This window comes from Podarcis pityusensis (assembly GCF_964106645.2).
Source record: "Podarcis pityusensis genome assembly, chromosome: 11".
NCBI classification, from domain to species: Eukaryota; Metazoa; Chordata; class Lepidosauria; order Squamata; family Lacertidae; genus Podarcis; species Podarcis pityusensis.
In genome coordinates this window covers 3,376,918-3,403,303 of record NC_138036.1, presented here as the reverse complement: position 1 = coordinate 3,403,303, position 26,386 = coordinate 3,376,918, and the positions used below count along the sequence as shown (strand labels likewise).

At 44.4% G+C, this 26,386-nt stretch overlaps 1 protein-coding gene across 1 annotated transcript in view; it reads left to right on the top strand.

Moving 5' to 3' along the window:
* The first annotated feature begins 4,686 nt into the window (after positions 1-4,686).
* The window catches only part of UBE2R2 (ubiquitin conjugating enzyme E2 R2), a 50,300-nt gene continuing 28,600 nt past the window's right edge, over positions 4,687-26,386 (top strand). The window contains exon 1 of the mRNA XM_080973679.1: positions 4,687-4,892. Coding sequence (XP_080829805.1) covers positions 4,716-4,892 — 177 coding nt within the window. The 5' untranslated portion in view covers positions 4,687-4,715. The remainder of the gene's footprint in view (positions 4,893-26,386) is intronic.

The following is a 26,386-nucleotide window of genomic DNA, read 5'->3' as shown; positions in this document are numbered from 1 at the left end:
TTTAATATGGTGGGTACATTTCAAATCCCTTTCTCTGGGTATCTCAACTGCTGACCATTTAATATAATTGGGCCCAGCGCTTAAGTTTTCTTTCAGACGCCTAACAAATTATTGTTGGGTGTCCCAGGTTTCACTGAACGGTGAGCTCTGGGGGTAGAACTAGAAACGACAAAAAATAAAATCAAATTATTGGGTGAATAAAAATGGTTTGGAATGGTGCTGGAAAAACTGCAACATGGATGCTGGGTGAGACTTCTTTTGTGGGGGGTCAATTCCATAATTTGGGTGTCACCACTAGGACTGAAAGGATCTCTCAATTTCAGCACTCTCAGCTTTTCATTATTCCAATCTTACATTCAGCTCTCCACATTAATGCTTGACATTTTAATGCAAATTGCTACATGTATTTCTCCTAATAGAATGCATTTTTTAAAAAAATCTGCTAATATCTTTATCTTTCTCTTAACGTATACAGTACATTTCTGTAAACCTTTCTGTAAAATTTGAATAAGTGCAAATTTGGATGGCGTGGTGTTCTTTGGTTCTCATATGGTTTCAGAAAGTGCAAATTTGATAGGTTGGGCTTTAAATGTGAACTGAATATAATTTCTTTCCCATTGCTAGCCACTTCTATTGAGAAGGCCATCTCCTTTATGTCTGTACTGCATACCTCTTATAAAGGGGGCACCTGAATTTGGTCTGGAAGGTTCAGGTCAGGGGTAGGCAACCTAAGGCCCGTGGGCCAGATGCGCCCCAATCGCCTTCTCAATCTGGCCTGCGGACGGTCCGGGAATCAGTGTGTTTTTACATGAGTAGAATGTGTCCTTTTATTTAAAATGCATCTCTGGTTTATTTGTGGGGCACAGGAATTTGTTCATTCCCCCCCCTAAAAAAAAATTGGCCAGCCCACGACATGGTATGAGGGACGGCAGACTGGCCCACGGCTGAAAAAGGTTGCTGACCCCTGGTTCAGGTAGTGCAAAACGATGCTGCACAGTTGCATTCTAGGGCAAAGTTCTGATGACATGGTACACCTCTCCTGAAATTGGATTTTCACTACTGGGGTATAAAGCTCTATATTGTTGTTGCTGTTGTTTAGTCGTTTAGTTGTGTCTGACTCTTTGTGACCCCATGGACCAGAGCACGCCAGGCACTCCTGTCTTCCACTGCCTCCCGCAGTTTGGTCAGACTCATGTTTGTAGCTTCGAGAACACTGTGTAACCTTATGAGGCTTTGCCCTCGGGTGGGAAAAATATTGCGCCCGGGAAAGGGAAAATGGGAGTCAACAGACACTCAAGGAATAGTTTCGGAGAAAAAGCTTTATTTCTACCATCCATGAACTGGTAGAAGGAGCAAGTGTGATAGTTCACAAACAAGCACGAGTTCACAGTCATGTGCACAGAGCATATATTCCCCTTCCAGTTCCCTCCTCTTTCTCCTCCTCTTCGAGAGTCCTGCCCCATATTGAGTGAGTTTCCTGAGCATGAACAGAAAGCTCCTGTCTTGGGACTCTTCCCAGGAAAGGGGGGGTGAGAAGCCAAGGGGTTTCAGCATGTCCAAAGATGTTGCAACTGAATGAGATAAAAGTCAGTTCTCAGGCTTGAGTATTCTTGGCAATGACAGAGCCTATTCATTAGCCTTTTGAAGCCTTCTTGTACTGATAAAAGAATAACATTTTTCCTATGCATCTTGTGAGAAAAGCAGAGAAGAGCAGATAAAAGCTGTTTTGGATTTTTAGAAGACAAAAGGAATTTTAGACAGTTTTGAGGCCTGGGGTGATTATTGGGGGGGGGGTGTGACTTCGGGCCTAGGTGGGGTCACCTGTCCTCACCTCCTTCATCTGTCCAACCATCTTGTCCTCTGTCGTCCCCTTCTTCTTGTGCCCTCAATCTTTCCCCACATCAGGGTCTTTTCCAGGGAGTCTTCTCATGAGGTGGCCAAAGTATTGGAGCCTCAGCTTCACAATCTGTCCTTCCAGAATGGAATGTCCTTAAGAATGGATACGTTTGATCTTCTTGCAGTCCATGGGACTCTCAAGAGTCTCCTCCAGCACCATAATTCAAAAGCATCAATATACAGCCTTCTCGTACTCCTTTCCCAATTTTGAACCAATCAGTTATTCCATATCCAGTTCTAACTGTAGCTTCTTGTCCCACATAGAGATTTCTCAGGAGACAGATGAGGTGGTCAGGCACTCCCATTTCTTTAAGAACTTGCCATAGTTTGCTGTGGTCGACACAGTCAAAGGCTTTTGCATAGTCAATGAAGCAGAGGTAGATGTCTTTCTGGAACTCTCTAGCTTTCTCCATAATCCAGCGCATGTTTGCAATTTGGTCTCTGGTTCCTCTGCCCCTTCAAAATCCAGCTTGCACTTCTGGGAGTTCTCGGTCCACATACTGCTTAAGCCTGCTTTGTAGAATTTTAAGCATAACCTTGCTAGCGTGTGAAATGAGTGCAATTTTGCAGTAGTTGGAGCATTCTTTGGCACTGCCCTTCTTTGGGATTGGGATGTAGGCTGATCTTCTCCAATCCTCTGGCCACTGCTGAGTTTTCCAAATTTGCTGGCATATTGAGTGTAGCACCTTAACAGCATCATCTTTTAAAATTTTAAATAGTTCAGCTGGAATATCATCACTTCCACTGGCCTTGTTATTAGCCATGCTTTCTAAGGCCCATTTGACTTCACTCTCCAGGATGTCTGGCTCAAGGTCAGCAACCACACTACCTGGGGTATACGAGACATCCATTTCTTTCTGGTATAGTTCCTCTGTGTATTCTTGCCACCTCTTCTTGATGTCTTCTGCTTCTGTTAGGTCCTTTCCACTTTTGTCTTTTATTATGGTAATCTTTGTACGAAATGTTCCTTTCATATCTCCTGGAGCAGGAACCGGCAAGCCACTCCAGTATCCCTGCCAAGAAAACTCCATGGACAAAGACAACAGGCATATAAAAGCTCTATATAATATCCTCCAATATTCCTCAGATGATAATGGAGACATTTCTCACTTCCCAACAACTGATCCTCCTATACATATGGGACATAGACCCTCCACTGTCCTGTAGCAGCCACTGTCTCTTGGCCTAACCTGCCTCACAGGCTTGTTATTCTGGGGATTCAATGAAGAGGGGGAGAGAACCATTATAGAAGTGCAGTAAATCTATATATATATATATATATATATATATAGATTTTATGTTAATGTGTTATACATATGTTAGTCACTCTCAGCCCGGCTTCGGCTGGGGAGGGCGGGATATAAATAAAATTTATTATTATTATTATTATTAATGGACAAGACTAACTCAGTGCAGTAAGACTCTGTAGCAAACAGCCCATCATCATGCAATTTCCTTAGTAACGTTCTCAATTTACTTTTTTACATACAGTATATCCTGGGAAAGGGGAAAAAGGCTTTGTTTAGGAAGCAGGAAGGAAATAATGGCCCTGCCCCTTTAAGAAAGGATGGACCTAAGGAAGAGATTGGTTCCGCATCAGGGAATAGACAAAGGAGGCAGCAAGTTAGAAAAGAGACACCGTGGCCAATGAGGTGGAAGGCGCTGCCCCAGAGGGCGGGATAACTACATAATATATACGGTTGGTCCTTTAGCCAATAGAAGAACGTAGCCGAAGAGAAGGGCGGGATCAACTGCAAACGTTACCCAATAGGAGGGAGCTGAGGCGTGGCTTTGCAACCAGCTACCAATCATAAGAGATTGGAGGAAAGCCTTAAATTTCCGAGATGATGCGTGGGTCGCGTAGTTTAGCCGGCGGCGCGCCCAATCGGAGAATAGCTCCGGGATTGGAAGGAGGCGGGGTTGCAAATCGAGCCAATAAGCAAGAAGGAGGCATGGCCGAGGCCTTATATGGGCAGCGCGAGCGCCGAGCTGCTTGGAGGAGGAGGCGGGCGTTCCAAATCGGGCCAATAAGCAGTAGCAGACCTCAAGAAGGAGGCTTCATTTGGGGGCGGGGCGAGGGAAGGCGCGGCTTATGTGTCGGGGCGGCGGCGGCAGCAGCAGCAGGCGACGGCGGGGGTTGATGACGACACCGGCGGGGGCGGGGCGTGCGGTGGAACTTGCGCGCTGAGGTCACTGGCCGAGTGGCGGCGCCGTCACAAAAGGAAGCGGCGGCCGCGGGGCTGCTGCTGCTGCTGCTTCTGGCGGCCGTGTGTGTGCGCGTGCGCGCGTCTCTCCGCCCGTCCGTCTGTCCCCGTGTGGAGAGAGCGCCCGGGGAGGCAGGCGAGGCCGAGGCCTGAGGGTCCGTCAGTTCGTCCGTCCGTCCGGCGGGCGGCTGGCCGACCGACCGACCGGCCTAGCGGGCCCCGCTTCTCCCCCTCACCGAGTCCCGAGGCGTCTGAGGAGGAGCCTTCCTCGCAGGCCTCCCTCACCCTCCTCCTCCTCCTCCCCTCAGAGGCCTCCGGGCCCAGGCCTGGCCGGAGCCCCCGCAGGCCTTGCCTCCGCCGCCGCCGCGGAGCCCCTCTCCGGAGGAGGAGGAGGAGGAGGCCTCGCGACGAGGAGCCGCCCCCGCCGCTGAGGGAGGCCGACGAGGCGGCGGCCGGGCGGGGGATCCGGATCCCGGGGGGCGGGCGGGGGCCCCGGGGCTGGCGGCCGGGCGGGCGGCGGAGGGCGGCAGCTGCAGGGGGTCTCCGCGGGCCGGCCGGCCCTGACTGCCCCTCGGCGGCTCGCCCGCCCCTCCGCCGCCCTCGTCCGCCGCCGCGATGGCCCAGCAGCAGGTGAGCAGCTCGCAGAAGGCGCTGATGCTGGAGCTGAAGGGGCTGCAGGAGGAGCCCGTCGAGGGCTTCCGCATCACCCTGGTGGACGAGTCCGACCTCTACAACTGGGAGGTGGCCATCTTCGGGCCGCCCAACACCCTCTACGAGGGAGGCTACTTCAAGGTGAGCGGGACCCCTTCCCCTGAGAGAGGGGCGAGGGGGGTGGACACACATATATCCCCCCTCGCCCGCCCAGTCTTGCCTACGACCCCCACCATCCACCCACAGGAGTCCTAACTGGAACACAGCCCCCTAGGCATAGCTGTCAACTTTGCCCTTTTCTTGCGAGGAATCCTATTCGGAATAAGGGAATTTCCCTTAAAAAAGGGAAAACGTTGACAGCGATGCCGCTAGGTGAGCGGAGGGGGTCACTTCTGTGCCCCCATCACCTCTGGAGCATAAGTGGTGCTACATAAGCGCCTTGCCTTCAAAACCTTCCGTAGGAGCTCCTGTGAGGTTTCCCTGATAACTTCTTTTTTTATATTTGAGGATGATGTGTCCACCCCCTTTTTTGCAGCATGCTCTGTTATGTAAGCAGCAGCAGTGAATTTCTTCTATGTTAGAACTAACTCGCTGCTCTAAACGGAGCCTTTGCCAGCACCACAGGCATGATCCCACACATCTTCTCTCTCCCGTTCAAAATTGTCCCTCCCCCCCCCCAATTGCTCTACATCTTTCTGTTTTTTTCAACAATACTGCCACTGTTTATGCTTCTTTGTCTGCAGAAATCTCCTGCTGACACTTGGGGATTCTACCTTCACTACTCTCTCCTTTATGCTTCAGATTTCTTTGAGCATCTCAGGTCCTGCCTACTTTCTCCTTCTCATGTGAAAACCTCCATATTTCTATAACTTGTCTCTATATAGGGTAGTCTCCTAGGACGCATTCTGTTCTTTCCCACTAAAAAGCACTTTCTCAGTAGATGCAGGACAGTAGAGTACCCAGACATTGCCCCCTGTCACTGCCATTCATCTAAGGGCAACTCTTTAATCTTGCTCACACATCCCTAAGGATTGATTTAGCTTCTCCATAATCTTGAATCCCTGCCCCTAATCACTAAACACTGTCTGGCTCCCCTGTTTTATTTTTTCCCATTTGCATGGCAGTGTGAGAGGTGGTGTCTTTTATCTGTTGTCTTGGTTCTCTGCCCACCCCCTTTATCGCCCCTTTCACCATCTTCATAATTTGTGGGCTATAGCTCCTCTTAGAGTATTTAGAGCAGTGGCATATAATGTCCTATGTATGTGCCACCTCATGATTCTGGAAGCACAAAATAGTGTTGGGCACAGTCTCCTCACATAGTCCAACACCTCAACCAGAAGTAAAGTCCCTTTCCCCTCAGTTCTTATGTCAAACTCTTAAAGGACATACGAAAACCAGATCACTGTCACTGGGGGAAGTGTTGAGGGGGCATTCCCTCCTACATACAAAGTAGTTTCACCAAGTGTAAGAAAACTGTCATCGTGCAAGGCTGAGCAGGAAAGTATTCCCATATCATCCTTGCCACATTGTGCTATTTACCCTGTAAAGAGAGACAGTGTGCTTAGTTCCAGTGAGTGTTGCATGAATTTTACTATAACCTATGTATCAGGCCTACATGCAGATCTCTGAAACTGGAGTTTTACCTTTGAGGGGGTTTTAAACATTGTGCTTCTTAAGGAAAAACAATTGAGCGCATTTAATTTTGAAGGAAAGGGATAACTGGGATTTTGTCTAATGCTGAATAGTTGTAATGGCTATATTTCAGCCATCTCCTGTTAGACCTTCAATAAAAAGTTCTTTCCACTGGCGCCCTGAGTACTGTTAAAACCTGCACATTAAAATCTGAGTAACCTGGATCCACCTTTTATTGTATTCAGCTAGGTAGGGTTGGAACGTGTTGGATGCAGCATCTGCAGTTAACTGTAAAATGAATGTGAATGAGCTGTTAAGGGTGCTTTGCAAATTCTAGTAACAGACACTGAGCCTTAGCTAGGAGCTTTGTATATTGGGAGTGGGTGGCGCTGTGGTGGGAAGCCCTGAGCCTCTTGGGCTTGCCAATTGGAAGGTTGGTGGTTTGAATCAGTGCGAAGGGGTGAGCTCCCATTGCTCTGTCCCAGTTCCTGCCAACCTAGCCCTTCGAAAGCACATCAGTGCAAGTAGATAAATCAGTACCGCTGTGGCAGGAAGGTAAATGGTGTTTCCATGCGCTCTGGCACTCGACATGGTGTCCCGTCGCACCAGAAGCGGTTTAGTCCTGCTGGCCACATGATCTGGAAAACTGTCTGTGGGCAAATGCTGGCTCCCTTGTCCTGCAGCATAATGAGCGCTGCACCCCATAGTTGCCTTTGACTGGACTTAACCATCCAGGGGTCCTTTACCTTTTACCTTATATTGGGATACCTTTATTGCACCCAGCCCGTACCGGTTCCGTTTCACTTGGATATCATTGAGCTGTAGAACAGTTAAATGCTTGACATGCTTGGTTGTTGAGATCCCTAAGTACAACAAAGCAACATGGCCAACTTCACGAAACTAAGAATTTTCTTAAGTGCATCTTTCCTCTGATGCAAGCCTTGCTTAATTCAGTGGGACCTAATTCTAGTACGTGTGCTTAGGTCTGAAACCTCAATTTTATCAGTGTTCACTTGATAGAAATCTTTTCTCCTGTTTCCTTTCTTCCAGCTGTGAGGAGTCTAGGTATACAAGCATTCCCCATTCAGGAAAAGGCATACCCTGCTTTGCACTATCCATAGCCTCTTTTAAAAAGTGACTTGCCTTTAATTTTGTCTGGCTCTTCTCAGCAGCCATGGCATATTTTTATAACATTGTTACTTAACATTGGCTTTGAATAAACTAATCATGAGAGAACTCTGGAGTTTATTTTAAAAGGTAACATATTCTCATTGGGATATCTTTACAGTTCTACGAAATGCTTTGAATAATTGATCATTAAATGGCAAATTTCATTATCACCTCTTGTTTGTTTACATCATCTGATATTCAGATATTTTGGCACTAGAGGGCAAAAATCAGTGGTGAGTGGAATGACATCCCATTACCAAGGAGGATACATTTGGAAAGAAGTAGGTTGGGACAAGATGCTGTTCAAGATCAGATACGTGTAAACATTTGGAATTTTATCACCTTTCACCACAACCCAGCACATTCCCAAAACATTGTTCCACTAGCCTCTGTACATGAGACAGAATGATAACCAAAGTGTACTATCTCAGAACTGTAGAAGTAGGCATCCTGGAGGGAGCAGGAAGCAGATGGTTACCCTATGGTGGTTGTGAAGACAGAAATGGCATGGGGAGAGAACCCGTGCATGCTGCAGTGATCACTTCAGAGAGAGGACAGCATAGAAGTGAAGAGCAGCATTTTTAAAAGGCAGAATTTTGATTCTCGTATCCCAAATACAAAACTGGTTGGGTGGAATCTTATGGGGAAAATTGTGCAAGGTGGATGAATTTGTTAATCCTCCAGGTTAAAGTATGTGTTAAGAATGTAACTGTCCTGAATGAAACCAATAGCTATCAAGTAAATACTTCTGGAAAGGTTCTAAATGGGATGGGATGTAGGTGATCATCCCCTGTTTTGTGTGCAGCATCTGCCAGTCAAATTTTTCACTGTCTAGAGGGTTTTGTTTAATTAGATAACTTAATAATTGAATTAAATAAAATGCTAGCTCTGCCTGGAGGTTCCAATTAGCTGTCATGATGCTAGCTATTGATATACTGTAATAATCGTCCATCTTTAACAAGATGCATACCCTATTATCCTATGACTACTGAGGGTTTTTTTAGGAGCTTAAGTGAATTTATCAAGAGCTTTTTGGAAGTACAAATATTTGCTGGATTACTTTATACAAACGGTTGATGAGGCAAGCTTTCCCTTTGTCAGAGGCCATGTCAATACTATCTTAGCAAGCCATGTTTAACAGTTTCTGCCCCTAAAGATATTTGCCACCAAGTTACCAGGGAAATTGGGAAAGGGAATGCTGTTGCTTCTTCCGTATCCAAAAGGATCCTTTGGAGAAACAGTTCTTGCAGTAGGTGGAAATTAAGGATTAATGGGCACTTCTGTAATTGTTTACTTTTGAGGGAAAATATGTGTTCACTTTCATGGGATTTAGAAAGTTTTAGAGATGTCTTGGACGTCAGGTTCCGACTATGGTAATAAACAGATGTGTTGGTGCTGTGAGCTAGTTGGGAAATAGCACAGTATTGAGTGAATTGTAGGGCAGCATTCGTAGCACAAGCTGAAGGGACTTTGTCCTAAGAGTCAAAGAGAGATTTGCCAAGAGAGATTTTAGTGGAGACTCATTTGAGTTGGACCTGTGCAATAGACTACTGTCAAACATTGTGCTGCAACAAACCAGTCTTTAACAGATTCCAAAACTTTGCTGCTAATGGAGGCTCCTGCCAGCTGGGTTAAGGAATGCTGGTCTGCTTAGTGCCTGAACATCTGTGGTGTCTCTTCCATTTGGTTTTGTTATCCTGTTCCTATTTACTGCCTTGCCATTTGTTTGTTTGGATGTGGCCTTAATACTGCTGTTCCATTAAATTGCCAAATCCTTCCCGCCTACTTTCCCGCACCCTTGAATTGGAACAAAGGGGCCAGGTGGGGTTTCTGAAACTAAGCTTCCCCCCTTTATTATTTCAGTTTAAGCACAGCAGGCCCTTCTGTTTCCCCAAAAATCTACTGTTCCTCACTCCCACTATCACACAAGGAGGTTTCACACATATAGCTCCATTACACTGATGTAAACTTTGCTGTTTTCATCTCTTCCCTGGTCTGCCCTGTGCCTTGAGAGCATTTATCTGTCTGGGACTTGGTAGCCTCTTTTGCCCTTGTAAGTGTGTCATGGTGACAGAACTGCTTGTACGCCCATCCCAGTTCTAATCTGCATGGATTTGACCTCACATATGAAACTGCCCTCAGCTTAGGCAGACCATTAGTCCATTTTGCTTTGAATACTTACTCTAAAAGCAGTAGCTCTCAAAAGACCTCAAGAAATCTCTCTCCTACTAGCTAAATGTCTGGAAATGGTGACTTGAGTGTAACAATGGGCTTTAGAAGAGGATTAGACAAATTAATGCAGGGTAAGGCTATCAATGGCTACTAGCCACAAGGGCTGTGTTCTTCCTCTGCTGCTGGAGGCAACATGCCTCTTGGTGCTGGAAATCACTGCCTCACTCAGCTTTCCATAGGCACCTGACTGGCCACTGGGAGAACAGGATGCTGGACCAGATGTGTCTTTAGAGCAGGGCTGCTGTAATGAATCTGGCAGCTTGTGTGTACAAAGCATGTGTTTTGCCTCAGAGGAGCCTTGCTTCCATGTGCTCTTTAGAATCATAGATTTCATAGAATCATGGAACTGTAGAGTTAGAAGAGACCCTGAGGATCATCTAGTCCAACCCCTCAGTGCAGAAATATGCAGCTGTCTCATATGGGGAGTGAACCTGCAACCTTGGCATTATCACCACCATGTTCTTACCAACTGAGCTATCCAGGCTTCTTGTGTTATGTTACAGTGACTAGACGTGCACCGTCTGACTGCTGGGGGCAATGGCAGCTAGTAGCAGTTCCCAGTTCTGATAACTAAATGGGGGCTCTGTCAAATAGAATGCTTGCGGTAGAGCCTTAAGCATTTATTGAGTGAGGAAGCTAGTAGAATAGAAACCTGCCACTTGCCCAGAAGCAATTATCAGTTGCCACAGAAGGCCTGGCAAGTGGCAACGTGCCAGGAGGATTTGGCTGATGGCTGGTGATCAAGCATGGGTTGGATATGCATTTCCACTCCCAGTCTCCCAAATTGCTGGTACCAGCTTTTAAAGGTGCTGCTGCTGTGGCAGAATCCTCTTACACCAACTGCCCTATCTATAAATCCCAATTTGCCCCAGTGAACAAACTGGCTTTATTCTAAAACTCTCTCCTAAAGTCTACAAAGAAATGGCAGCAAGGCCTGAATAATTGCTTGGTTCTTGCTCCAGAGCTAGGGATGTCAGTGTGCCACTTGGCATTTGATAAAGCTTTTCCCCAATTAGCACTTCAAGCTGTGGGTGACAAGAATTGCATGTTTCCCTAGGGAGAAGGCTATGCTGACCTCTACATTGCCAAAAAATTCTAAGTAGAGGCAGTTTCGTCTGTTAGGAACATCTTGCCTGCACTTGAAAGAAGGCAAAAGCTTTACCTCTTGACGCCTCTTGTTATACACTGCCCCTTAATGGAGAACTAAGAGCAGGAGGAGCAACTTCTGTGCTGCTGTTCCTTTGTGCCTCATTATGGGTAAGTTTGCAATTCAGAACCCTTTAAGCTCTTGAGGATTAATGAGAGGTGACTGGTGACAAAGTTTTATGCATGAATGGAATGGAAACTTGGAGATGGCTACTTGAAATGTAATCTGGGCTCTGGCACAGTATGCCTAGATGTTTGCTGTGCCATAAAATTACCAAGCAAGCTAGCTAGATGCCTACTGGCCTGCCCTAGTCCAGAAAAACAAGGAAGCACCCTTGCCTCCTGTCCTCACTTACTTTAGCTCCTTTAAAGTGAGTTGGTGGCAATAACTCCTTGACTTTTGTAGCCTGCCTGGAAAACCTTGTGATGGGGATAAACTTTAGGAAAATCTTGACCTTCCAACACTCACTGACAAACTGGGTAGAACACATGATTTTCTGCAATGGCAACTCCTCAGAAACCAAAACAAATGCAAAAAACCAACCACATCCAACCCCTTTTGGCAAACACTTCCTCTAGTTTAGGATCTTACTTGTATCTTACCTTTTTCCGCAGTATGTTGCAATTTAAGTCTGCCTTTAAAGCAAGAGCTAACATCTTGATCACAAAACCTCTCCAGACACAGTATTAAAGGAGCAAGTGCAGTAAATTTGAACATGTTTTTGCTATCAAAACAATGAATTCTTTGTAGCTCAGTGGCAGTGCAGAGTCTGGTTAGCAGCTGGGTCCTTGTGTTGAAGGCATAAAAAGAGTGCTCCATGCTTTGTAGGGGCCCCCAACTGCCTTAAGGACCTAGCTTTAAAAAATGTTTAATATCTAACTTGCTTTAAGTACACGTTTGAAAAGCACTACTTGCCTTGAACACTGTGGTAAAAGAGAGAAGCTCTCTTCAAATGGGTATGTAGTTTCAATTGCTGCTTCTGTTGGAGTGCCACAAGTGACAAGCAGGGGCAGTGTTCATGGGCTTGGGACTTTTCGTGGTTTTAACTGCAAGGCTGCCTCCTACAGTACTCCCTTTAGACAGTGTTAGAAACTGGGATATAAAGGCTATTTGCTACATGGCACCCTGAACCTGGGTTTCAGGTGCAAAAAACAGTGTTAGACTCAGATAATAGAATTTAGGTGCCAAATGGCTCCTTAAACCAAGGTTACAGTTGCCAAAATGGAATGTGTAGTTGCCATTTTGGAGCAAGACGGCTCTAAAGTCTTGTTTTTCAAATGATGGACTGACTGATTGATTGATTCTCAGTTAAACATCTGGCTAGTTCAGATGACAACCTTGAGCTAGGTTATGAACTTTGAGAGCTTAAAGAATTATTATTAGTTTTTTATTTATTGAATTTATATACTGCCCTATACCTGGAGGTCTCAGGGCGGTTCACAGAGAAGATCAACATAAAAACCACAATATATATAATCAAAATAAAAACAACCCAATAACACCCCCCTTCCGCAAAAGAGCCACATTTTAAAAAGGACACAGGGCAAAGAAGAAAAGTCACTTTATCCAGGGACTGTCCATATATAGAGAGAGACCATTCATAACGTAAGGATATTTTTCACAACTGTGAACAGGGCGGTGAGGTGGGGTAAGTGAAGACAAGCTACAACAATTAAATATAACATTGTTCTCTGCTCCTGCTCAGGCTACACAGAAAAAAAGGATTTTGGTTCCTGAAATTCATCCTGATTGTGCTGATAACTAATAAAATTCTACAGGATCTGGTCCAAGTTAACTGTCCAAGTTACTCAAATCACTTGCAGGCACTTCAGCCACGGGGCCATGGGGAGTGTCCTTCTGTTTGTGGGGTTTGTTTCCTGGGCCTACAAAATGTGCTTGTGGTGAGTTTTGCTCAAAACTCCAGAATTGGGAAGACTAATTTGATTGTAAACCCCGGAGGACTAAAATATATGTAACTACAGGGAATATTATAGCACAGAGTATACACTGCTGTTCCTTTTTCTTTTTTTGGCTGGGACCTGTCACATGAGCAACCTTACATCTCGCATACTATTTGGGGGGGATGAAGGGGTGTGGATAAACATTCCAAGGTTTCGTGATCATAACAGGATTATTCAAATATTGGCATCTGTTGAGGAGGTCTGCTCTGTAAGCCTTTCTAAGGGTTGGGCGAGACAGGTGGCTCTGTTGGCTGCCTTCCCTTCGCCGTTGACCTGGAAGCCAGATTATGCGAGGGAGGCTGCGGAGTGCTTTAAGGTCGTCTATCAGAGCGCACTGCAGCACCACATAATCCCTTTCCCCAGACCACGAGGAGCAGAAAGCAAAACAGGCTGCCTCCTTGGCACTGTCAGTATTTGGTTTGGTACATGTGGCATATGGCTCAAAGCATTACTCCCTCTCCCCAAGCCAGTCAGGAGAAGTAATATAAGCTGCAAGCTCAGACCATGTATGTCTAGTATAAATCTAAGTGCTTCTGCCTGTGGAACACACTGTGGCTTTAAAGGTACACTGAGATTTTAAAAAAAACAGTGCAAATGCTCAGGTAAAAAGTAATAAAAATAAGGGGTCAGTCAGACAGTATCTCTCACCCCTCTGTAGCATGACTTTTGGAGTGGCTGGAGTCAGACTGCAGGGCAAGTGTTCATTGCACTATTTGGTCTCCTGCTTAGCATTTGCCTCCCGTTCTTTCCCCTCTTAGTAGTTTGTAGGTGCAAGATTGCATGTACCGATAATAACACTGGCATCTTGGAAAGGCTGGAGTTGCTGGGAAATGAAACTTGATCCACCGCATTGTCCCCCGAGAATTGTAGTCCTCTATAGCAGCGAGGCTGGAAGAAACCCAAGATTGAGCCCAACTCCATACAGCTCACTAGAGAGGATCATATACTACAGCTGCTCAATTCTAGGCAGCTGGGAGACTGAGACTTGACCCTGGCCATGGCAGCAGGGCTTTCATCCTGAATCCGAGGGCCACCATTTGCTTTCCTGTCCACCAGTGCTATGTCTCTGCCCCTTCTTTGCAGATCTTGGTGGCAACGTGTGACTAGGGTAGGACAATACTGGTGTCTACAGTCCTTTGGGGAAGGGTCATAGCTCAGTGGTCATGCGAAAGGTACTGGGTTCAACTTCTAACATATCCAGGAAAGACGGGGAAGGTCCCCTGTGTGAAAATCTGGATATTTGTTGTTAGCCAGTGTAGACCATGCTGGGGGACCCTGTGTTTTTGCTTGGATGGAATGTTCTCAATACAGTGGTACCTCTGGATGCGAACAGGATCCGTTCCGGAGCCCCATTCGCATCCTGAAGTGAACACAATCCGCGTTTGCGCATGCGTGGGTCATGAGTCACCACTTCCTAAGGACACTTACATCGCATGGACAGCTGAGTAATTTTGTTAGCAGTGCAAAAGGGAGGTGTACTGCAAGTTTCTAGCTCCCAAGTTTTATGCTCACCAAATGGCTCATAAGGCTCATGCTACTGTTTTAAGCACAAATAGTAAAACCATGAGACAACTCAAATCTGTGGTGGAATAGTCAGCAGCTTTCCTAAAATCACCCATAATGTGGGCTGTTGATTGCCCCTGATTATCACTATTATTATTTCACGTTTTGGGGAGGGAAAGTGAAACTCAAAATGACTTTCACGTTTCTATCAAGGTCAGCTGTGACTTTGTTAAGTTTCATTGTCAGTCTAACACAGCCCATTTCTGCCCGAAGAACTAAACGACAACCAGTTGAAAATTAACGTGGATGCCTGGTGTTTTGAGGGATTCCTCTCAATGCAAGGAGGTGCCATTTGAGCTACTTATACCCAGGATGTGAATATTCTGCCTTCAAACTTGGTTACTTCAAGAAACCCGGACTTGGTGTATCTTTATTATACACAAGTATATGCACAAGCTGCCTTGAAGTGTTCCAGACTACTTTTTCTCCAGGACTGCATGTATGGGTTGTCCCATATTTCTCAGCCTGAGATTGTCAGTGGGGTGGAAGACTTCTTTGGGACCGGGAATAGACCTTTCTACCCTTACTGGTGCTTGAATTTGAATTTTATTATTTCAGTCACAGAACAGTTCCGGCCCACGTACAATATCAAGGAAGTCATAAAACACAATAGGGATACATTCTTACTGGTGCTTCATCTGTGGAACTCCCTCCCCCTGGAACCTCAAATGGTGACAACATCAATTGAAACTTACTTTTTTCCTCTAGTTTTGGGAAGCCATGGTTTTAAGGTAGCTTTGCTTTTTTATTATTATTATAGCACTGATCTGTGGTTTTATTATTTGGTGTCTTAGTGTTGATTTGTTTAATCGTACTAGTGCTCGAAGCACAGATGACCTCTGCCTCTGAAGACCTTTTAACAGCTTAGACTGGTTTACCAGCTGTGACCCCATGTGACCTATCCATACAGATAGGCTTGCTACAGTTATCTCTACTCCAGTAACCTCCTTTTTTATTATTTCAATGTGCTATGTGCGGGGCTGCCTTTTAAAGCTGTCCAGACAACTAAAGAGAGTCCCTAACAGGGCTGCAAGATTAAATGGGATTGGCTACTCACAGGCATATTATTCCTCCGCTCTGTCACCTTGCACTGACAGTCCACTTCCAGGCCTAATAAGAGTGCTACAACTCGCCTCTAAGTTCTAAATGGTATGGGGTTATCTTCTGAGACCCTTCTCAACCTTTCTCTGGGTGTCCCTGCCAAATGAGGTGAGGTGGGTGGCTGCAACCAAGAGAATCATTTTGGTTGTGACACCTGGGGTTTGAGATGTCCTCCCACAGCAGACTCACCAGGCACCTATGCTGTGGTGCTTTTGACACCAGGTGAAGTTATGTGGTGACCTATGGCTTCACTTGCTCTAACCTGATGTCATTTGGCATCAGGTGAGTATGGCCAGTCAGAATCTGCTGTCTGGGCCTAACTTGGCCTGTGGGGAAGAGATTCCACACCCCTGATGTAGTGAATGGCCCTTCTCTTTCATGCCAGAAGTGATGTTAAGACACTCCTGATTACAAAGCTCTCTAATGACATCTATCTGTCCTTAGAAGCATGAAGAAGCAGCATCGCTTTTTGCTAGTCTAAAGCCCAAATATAAAAGTGGCGGCTCTTATCTTCATTGAACTTTTTTTCTTGGATGCACAAAGCAAGTGCAGTTTTGTCATTTCTCTAACTTGCTGGGAGCTGTTCAAAGCCACTCTAACTTTGCCCAAGTTAGTGAGATGTAGGGAAGTGATCTGTGTAAATAGCTACAAGTTTAATTTCAAAAACCTATTAGGTGTTCCTTTAATTCTTTCCTCCAGTGCGTTTTGTGTTGCAGTACATGTGCTATTAGCAAAAACCATTTAGCATCCTCTGTACCTAGCATTTTGGTGTGGGAGTTGGTGGACTTAAGAGCCGCATGCTTCCATGCACTGAAAGAAGGCTTAGGGGTAGTGAGATTGCATGAACTAGCTTGCCATCCATGCTGCATGTTAAGGTATTCTAATGTACACCTGTGGAGCTCTTCCATGTGAGGGATGATTCTGGTACATTTGGGGTCTACCTCATATGGAACAGCTCCACACGCATGCATAAGGCCCCCTTGTGTGTTCTTTTCAGTGTGTGGGATTTGGGTTGTTGGAGCCCTTGCCTTGGCTTTACAGAATCTCAGAATCAGCCGGTTTAGGCAGCCGGTTTAGACAGTAAGTGAAATGCTCTTGAGTTCTGTTTGTGTAGGTAGATAAGGAGGTGATGCAACTCCTAGGATTGTATGTGGATCCTGGTTTGTAAAGATTCTTGCAGGAGTGTTTATGAAACCAAGCAATGGTGCATGCAAAAGTTAATTCCAACCACATGTGAAAAAACACTAAGGATTGGCTGGTCATTTGTTAGATGGGATGCTAAAACTCTTTGTGAAGAAGAATTGAAATAGGTTTTTAACCAAGAATTGTCTTGTGTCTTATCCCCTGGGGGCAAAGCAGATATTGTACTCTCTCTCTTCTTCCCCCATGCCCCCTTTCCTTACCAGGTGGGGAGGAGGGTGGGTTAGAGATAAAGGCTCTTGGTTTAGTTCAGTGTTTCCCAAACTTGGGTTTCCAGCTGTTTTTGGACTACAACACTACAGGACCCTGACCACTGTTCCTGCTAGCTAGGGATGATGGGAGTTGTAGTCCAAAACAGCTGGAGACCCAAGTTTGGGAAATAGTGGTCTAGTTGCTTTGCTGACCTTGCAGAACATGTTTTGAAAAAAATTGCAGTGATGCCTTCTTTTGAGTGAGGTGCACACAGGTTTTTGAATTGGGTAGCAGAACACATTGTTCCACAGAGCTGAATTGTTAGCCAGGTCCTTTTACATCAGTAGCAACCTTAATTGCAAGTGTAATGGTACTTTAACCTGTACAGGGGACAGAAGCTATATTGCATCTGAAAGCTTAAATATTCAGATGCAAATGTTGCACCTTCCTTGGCCTACTTGAATAGCACTCTCTTGCTCATGATTCATGCCATTAAGATGGCTTGTTTTGGGATGCAGGATATTTAGAAGTAATACTGGAAGATAAAAGTGAGAACTAAGGTGCACTGCTACAAAAGTTCCCTTGAACTGGCAGAAGCCTCAGTGTGTCTAAAATGAAGAGGATTAGTGAAGAGGCAGAACAGACTTCTAAGCTAATGAATGCATAGAAATAAGCGATATTAATGCTTGGATTCTCTTTTAGATCCAGGATCGTTTGCTTTAAATTACCCCTGTACAAATTGTGTTGAGTCTTGGGTGTTGGATGAGTTTATTTTGTTTAAAATTTCATCATGTGGCAGCTGGTATCTGAATCTAAAATCCTCAGCCGTTGCTCACGTGCTGAGTGTAGCTGCTTGAATGTGTTAAGCTGTCCAAATCCACCCTTGGACCTGTTTGTCTCTCTGCAGGATGACACCCCTAACTTTGTCTACTCAGTGCAGGTCATGTCACCCTCTGTCAAATTAAAAACAGCTCCCTGTTACGCATGTTGTGTTGGAGTGTGTGCCTTCTGTTGTAATCTGTAAAACTTTGGGCTGTTCCACATGCTGCAACTCCTCCATCCATAATCGATTGCCACACATTGAAACCAACCAGCCTACTAGAATAATTCTACTAGTGCAATTAATGCAAAATGATTTTTTATCATGCTCATATAGGAGTCTGAAAATTCCCATGCCCTGTGCCTGAAACTTCCTGTAGCGTTTTTAGGATGCACAAACTCCACAGAACGTTTTTAAGCACCTTTATTCAAACGCAAGCTGGCTCTTGTGAAACATCAGGCAGCCTTTCCATAAATGTTGAGCAGATCGTACTGTAATACCCCCTGAGGTCATTTCCCAAACATCTGATGACTTTGCATTTTCCATATTAGGGAAGTACAGGCTACTGGGAACCTGGCATCCCATCAAGTTTGTGTCAGGGTTGTTGTGTGCACTACAAACACAGCTAACCTCTCTTACTAAGACTGTCCCAAAGCAAAAGTTAGTGGCAGTGAACACACACAGACTTCAGTGTCCTCTGCATGCTGCCTTTTCATGTTCCAGCAGTTTGCTTTTGGTGCTTTAGATAAGCTTTCTGGGCTCACCACAGACCTGAATATGTTAGCATCTTGAGAAGTTCTGCAGTTGCTGTACGCTAGGGCTGCAAGCTTCAGTCACAAACCACCTGCCCTTATATATCTCCCAGATTATCCCATAGATCTTAAATTGTGTGACTGGAGTAGCATAGGAAACTGGGTGTTGTCACAGATGTCATCAGAATCATCTCATGTGCTGTTCACATTAAGCCTTTTTTCTGCTTAATGAACATTTCAAGACCAAAATAACAACCCTCTCAACTTCATCTAGTGTGTGTTTGCAAAAGCTCTTCACCCTTAGCTATGCATTCTTAAGCTACTCTGTGTGCAATGCAGCTAAAGCTGATGTGTTCTCGACAGAAATATCTGAAATGCTAAAACTCAAACCATAAAAATCAAAGGTATAAAATGCCAGTTGCATCAGAAACCTTTGAGGGCACCAAAGCAATCCAATGACATTGTACTCTAGTCCATTCTGTTTTGTTGGGTCTTGCACATTTTGTTGGGTCTTTCCAGAGAAGCGGACACGGAGCAATGGATCCAAACTACAAGAAAGAAGATTCCACCTAAACATTAGGAAAAACTTCCTGACAGTAAGAGCTGTTCGACAGTGGAATTTGCTGCCAAGGAGTGTGGTGGAGTCTCCTTCTTTGGAGGTCTTTAAGCAGAGGCTTGACAACCATATGTCAGGAGTGCTCTGATGGTGTTTCCTGCTTGGCAGGGGGTTGGACCCGATGGCCCTTGTGGTCTCTTCCAACTCTATGATTCTATGATTCTGTGACATGAAGAATTGACATTGGATTGTGTCCATAAGCAGATGCTGATTGACTACCTCATTTTGATTAACTTCTGTTGATACCTAGGCTGTATTTGGATGTCATGTTATAGTGGTGAGAGTGATCTGCAGGAAGCCCTCAGTCTTGCATGGCCTCTCAAGGGGTAGTTTGGAAACCTAACACTTCCATTTGAGATCAACGACAGTTTGTCACATCAAAACTTGACAAACTCTGGTATATTAACTATGCTTGAAACAAGCCAACTTTAAACAATGGGGCACAAAGCTTGCTTGCCTAAACAAACCATACTTATCATTGACTATATTTGGGATAGACAGTAGATAATTGAAACCAGAACTGAACACTTCCAAACTCCTCCTTGCAGCCACACCAAAGGAGATGAGGAAATCTCACAGCCGTGAGGCTTACTGTGGCTTCATGTTAGGCTACAATATTGCATGCTGTTGATTTCCACTGTTCTCACAAGGCAGTATTTTCTTCTTAAAATGGTTTTGAATTGATATTTTAAACCCTTCCAACTTTTCATGGCCCATAAATAGAAACATTGTAAGATATAAATGGATGTTAAGCTGGGGTTTTTTATGCCAGTTTAAGTGATCTTGTGTTAAGCAATTGAGGTTATTTGTGGACTTGTTTCCATGAAGTGACAACCTCTGTTTGCAGGGACACTGATTCCATGGCATTTTGGCCACCTCACTTCATTGCCTACCTGCCTGCCTGTGACTCAAGCCTCAGCCCCCTTGTGAGTATCAGACACAGCCCTCTTGTACTCTTCATGACTGCTTACCCATGAGTGAGAGGGTTGCAGTCAATGTAGCTCCAAGTTAAAGACACATGGCAGTGTACTTGTTCCACTGGCAAAAAGTTTTGTGCCGGGGGACTTTACTTCACAAAGGAATGCACAACCAGGTTCCTGATAACTTTGTTGCACAATTTGTCGTGCAACCCTATGTAATGAGTTTCTGCTAGTGCTGTTGTTGCATTGGGATTCCTCTGTTGTGCAGTGTTAAAACTCACCCGACCGCGAGGGCAAGGGGGTCTTCCACTAGCAAGCAAAGAATGTTGAATAAAGCCTTTAGTTTTTGCCAGGGATCCTTGACCCTTCAACCTAGGCTCGCTCAGATATAAAACAGGCTGCCACTTCCTTAACTTGGCTCCTGACTTATTCCAGCATAACTGATCTTGTAGATCTTCATCTGCCCCAGCTTCAACAAAACATGTATCTCCTGTATCGGTGTCTACAGCTACAACAGGTGCTATAACTCTCCAGCAGTTTGACTTCACCCCCAAAGGCACACCCTTCTATTGTCTACCAAGACAGATGGATGCCAACCATAAAATAGGCCCAGTATCATCTACACTTTAGCAGCAGGCAAGCCAAATTCTCAGATATTCCAGGTGGGGGTTTAGCCCTTGTTTGCAGAGCTGAACTCCTTAAATTAAAAGCAGCTTCTGCTAATGCATCTTTTCCCCGTGCTGAGATTCCCTTGGCAGCTAGCACACTGCAGTAGCAGCAGCTGGGTCAAGAAAGTTGGCATGAGATGCATTGCGCATCAAACAGCATGGGATCCTGGCAAGGTGCTGTCGAAAGGTGGCAACTGGTTGAGACGGGCAGATGTTGATGTGCATAACAGATTCCGTCGCCGACTAGAAGAATCAGATTATCTTGTTTCTGTGACTGTTCTGTGCCAACAGCAACACTGATGCTGATCGTGCTTATGAAAGAAACTGCATTTTATATGCCTTATGACTTCTAGCAGTCCCTGCTCCTATCCTGCATTTTTTGGGGTGGCTATTAAGGCTCTCATTTTGCTCTTCCCCATGAGGGGAACTTTGTGTCTAAAGTTTAATTTTCCTGTTGCGTGCTGCAGGGGCAGGTAACTGAGTGAAATGGCAGGAGTGGGAGAAAGCCGTCGGGAAGCTATTGTATATCATCAGTGTGTATTGCAAGCATGGACACTACTAAGGCATGTCATGCACAGACAGGCGGCCGTGTGCCACTTAACAGAGAAGTTTAAAGGAGTCCCCACCTTGCCTCTCTCTGGCTTGTGCAAGCCAGAGATGGTGTGGGGGCTCCGTTAGACTTCTCATTTGAGAAGCACGGGTGTGCGGTGGGGTGGGACCACCTCAACTCCAAGCTGAGGTGGTTTCATCCCCGCACCTCATGGGGCCAGGGACAAGGCAGCTTGCCCCTTCCTTTTAAACATCCGGATGCATTGCCAGATTGCGATGTTCGGCTGTGATACATCACAATGTTGAAAACCTAGCAACGCCCAGCCCTAGACACTCTCTCCGAGGAAGCCCAATTGGTGCCTTCATTACATAGGCGTTATAACAATAATTGAACAACAAACCAACAACACCAGAACTGGCTTATGAATATAAAAAACAATTTTACTGGAATAAATATATAGCCTCATAAACCAACTAGACAGTGAGCAAACTGAAGTGCAGTGTGCATAACCAAGCCTAGAGATACTCATAAACATAGAATGTACCAGTGTCTCTCTCGTTGCTGTACTGGTTATGTATGCGATAAATATGTCTTAACACAGCTGGAACAAATAGTCGTTCACTGGACGCACAAAGCAATAAATGTAGGAGTGGTTGCCAGAAATCATTCTTCAAGTGGTCGTTAGCTGGAAGCGCAAAGCCAAATGATCAATTGAAGCCAAATTCATCTATTTGGCTTCATGTCTAGTTGGTTTATGAGGGTATATATTTATGGTTGGTTTGTTGTTCATTACATAGGCTCCAGGCAAAAACATTCTACTTAAACAATCTTACGGCTTTATAAACTGCGGGGTGGGGGGTTGTTTTTATGCTATATACCGTATTTTTTGCTCTATAAGACTCACTTTTTCCTTCCTAAAAAGTAAGGGGAAATGTGTGTGCGTCTTATGGAGCGAATGCAGGCTGCTCATCTATCCCAGAAGCCAGAACAGCAAGAGGGACTGCTGCTTTCACTGCACAGCAATCCCTCTTGTTGTTCTGGCTTCTGACATCCAGAATATTTTTTTTTTTTCTTGTTTTCCTCCTCCAAAAACTAGGTGCGTCTTGTGGTCTGGTGCGTCTTATAGAGCGAAAAATACGGTATTTTGTGTTTTAAACTGTCTTGTTATCCTCAGATAAAGTATAGAAATTTAATTAGTGATAATAATAATGAATTTAATGAATAGAGAAGAAGTTTCAGGGCAGTGTATGTGTGCGCACACATCCTCCCTTGATATTATGAGGTTGTTGCAAGTATACAAGTGGTCCAGTTTCTGTTGGTGAAAAGTAGACAGTATCTCCACAGAAGTGTAGCCTAGCTAAAATCACTCTTATCGCATGATAGAAATTGGTTGTACCTTGCTTGACTGATAAAGCAGAAACTACTTTCTACCCTTATTTCACATGAAGGAGCTGTGTTAGGAAGAGGCGTATCTTTTATACTTCAGTTTCTTTTTAGTCTTAGTATCTTTTGTCTCCTGTACATCGGTTAGAAACTAGTGTGATTAAGTGGTATGCGAAGTGTTGAAATACATTTGAGAGAGTCCTACTTAACTCGGGCTTTTAGACAAGCTGTTGCAACCAGTGGAGAATTGCAAGGCCTTGCTCTCCTAGTTTGCTAGCTGAGCAAGCGACTATCTCTGGTTTCCTGGGATACTGTGAACCAGATAGTTCAATGTCTGCCTGTTGTAGAATATTCCAAACAAAGCTGCTGACACAGGGCATTTTATACAGGCGGTTGCCCAATCAGCTGCAAGTTGCCCTCTGTCCACCTCTGTTTAAAAATGTCTGTTATTAAGGGTAGGGATTGGCAGCTAAAATGCAGAAGTGGGAGGTAATCATTGCTCAGATGCACATAATAGATTGGGTGCTGCGGTGGTCGGTCACTGTGTCCCCCAGAGAGGTGCTGCATTACTCAAGGATTAATTGAATAGGTGCTTGTATGATATAGGCATCATGTACATACACATTACAGGAGTCTCCCCACTTTTGTGCAATCAGCACGCATGCTCCAACCAACATAAATGCTGTAAACGGTGCCGAAAGAGGCCTGGACAGAATGGAACAGAATGGGGTAGGGGAGGGAATAGGGGAATCCCCACTCACACATGTCCTGGAATGGAGCCTGTTGTTGTTTTTATACATACATATATATATATATATATATATATATATATATATATATATATATATCTTCACCCAGATAAAAATACAGGATAAAAGCACAAAATAAATAGTTAAAACAAAAACAAAACAATGGCACCCCCTCCCCCCCAAACACATTTAAAAGGCCATAGAATATTAACCGTCCAAAGTGAGGATTCCTCATATAAGTAGTTTGCTATATTAAAAAACTGAGGTAGGATTAGATTTTGGCTACAGCAGCTTGTCCTATGGGATAACTGCTTGAACACCAAGGGCTGGTGCAGATGTAGTGCAGCATAGAATTGTAGTTGGAAGGGACCCAAAGGGTCATTTGGTCCAACCCCCTGCAATGCAGGATCCTGACAGGTGGCCATCCAACCTGCATTACCTTAACTGTGCTTAAGAAATTGGGCTGAGATCTTGTGCTTGCCCCCCTTTTTTCCTGGTTACTGCTGCACTGATATTAAAGATGGTTAGGAGTAAACTATGGCTAACATTTACTTCCCTAGCTATGATTTGGGAGGCAAACAATTTCCTAGCTTCTAGCAGTGATGTTTACCATCATGAGGAGGAAAGCACACGTGGCATTTGATGCACACACAAGCTAGCAAGTGTACATACTGTGAAAACTGGAGGCAGCACAGTGATTAACCCTAAAATAGGCCGATATCTTCTACAGCCACCTTGCTCTTGCTGTATCTTTGTAGCCTCTGGTCTTTGAAGGTGTCACAGCAAAAGCAGCCTTTTTATGCAAGGAATTCTTTACCTCCCTGTTGGGCAGCTTCCGTGTCGATTCCTTATCTTGCGTTGAAAATCGGCACACAGTGTCCCAGCAGTTGACTAGTTCAGATTATTTCCTAAAATACTGTGGGGTAAATGCTTTACCTCACCTAAGAGACAGATAATGCAAAATGTGTTTTGTAGCTGGTCTGACTGGGCATAGCAGCCTGGAACTTTCAGTGAATTCTTTCTAAGTAGCCCACCTTTAGATAAATTCCAAATATTTATTAAGCAAAATTTATACACTGCTTAATAAAATATCTCTAAGCGGCTTAGATAAAATGAGATAAAATATTCATTAAGGTGGCAATAAAAACTTAGTAACATGACCTAAATATAAATGAAATCAGCTTTATTAAAAACAGATGTACCTAATTAAATTGCATGTCTGTGTAGGCCTGCCTAAACAAAAAAATATTTAGCAGGCATCAAAACAGTACAGCAATTGCACCTGCCTAATATTAACAGGCGGGAGTTATAGAGAATAGGTGTTGCCACACTAGAACATTAATATTGCAGCCAGGAAAAAATTTAGTTGAAGCACCAGCAAATTCTGCCTGCCATTCTCGCTTGGAACTTAAAATGCAGGACATATGCCAACCCTCCAGCTGTTTTGAACTGCAGTAAGCCTGCAACTCACATGCAGTTAACTTGTGCTCATACAGATTTACATGCCTGGCAAAAAAATAAAAATAAAATAAAAAGGGGATGGGAAGAGGGCAGGTATCTAAGGGGAAATGGCTTTGGCAATCCCACCCGCTGTTACACCCATTGTGTTTTGACTACATGCGATTTTGGCTTTAGGCACAACCCCTGGAATGTAACCTCCATGTAAATTGTGGGTTTACTGTATTATACTCCTGTTATCTCCAACTTGCGCAGAAGGGGGAAAGGTGATCTGGGAAATAAAGGATGAGCTGCATCTCTGCAAACAGGATCTTCTCCACATAGCAGATTTGTGTGTCTGGTCCTCACTAGAAAGTTTAGGTAGTCACTCTGCATTAGAGTAAGGCACCATAAAAATGTAATAGAAATTCCCATCTCTGCCAAAGTTGAGCCTATTAACATTAAATTAAAGAATGTGTCCGTTGTTATATCATGTCTTCCATAGTCATCAAGAGGACACTATATAGGTGTAAGGTTTGAACTATAGAGTCCCCTTGTTTAGACTTCCACTCGAACCTGAATCTGCTAGGTGGCTGTAAGTAAGGTGGGAAGAAAGCCGAACTCACTCTACTGGTAGGTCTCTTGCTTGGTTGGCAAGTAGATTGGCAAGGGTTTCTGACTTCCATTTGTTTAACAGTAAAATTACTGTCATGTAAGTAAACTGCTGAAATGAAAGCTGATTTAGGAATGGATTGCTATTATTTATTACTATGTAATTAATCTCCTGCACAGTTAACTCAAGGCAATATACTGTACAATATAACATGGGCGAACTGTTTCTGAAAATAAATTCCAAGGCGCAGAATGTGGGGTTTTTTTTGGGGGGGGGGGAACAGGGCTCTCTGCTCTTTAATTTTGACTGCTTTAGTTGGGATACTAGCTGGGGCAATTAAAAGCAAACGTTGATCTGAAAAGCCTGAGGTCTGCCTGCCCCTCATCATAAACATGCCCCAGTGATTTGGCTCATTTGTTTTTTATTTATAATATAATTTAAGCTACTTTTTTGGCCCTAATAAGGCTCCCAAAGCAGCTGAATGATTTAAGCATAGAAGTGCTATAAATCCCAAGTACTAAGGGTGCAGCTTGCAAAATTTAAGGTAGGCCTCACTATACTAGAGAAAGTAGGCTGATTAGAAATAAAAGCAGAGTACATATGAATAAGTGTAATTCTAATTAAACAGGCTTTTACCCAGCTAATCAGTGGAATCCAAATTTACATATTGCAAAACCTCAGCTTCATGTCGACAAGCGGTTGAAGGAAGGGAGACTGTTTCAGGGGGTGAATTTACAACATAACCACCATGATAGAGGCCAGTTTTTACTATCTTTTGCATCTTTTGTAATAATAATGGGGCATGTAAGCCCCAGGCTTCACATTCCATTATTCACCAGCTTACTGGAGTTAAAATAATTCTTACCTAGGTAAACCTAGATTGAAAAGTGTTGATTTTTTAAAAAAGACACCCAGCAATAGTGGCTTTC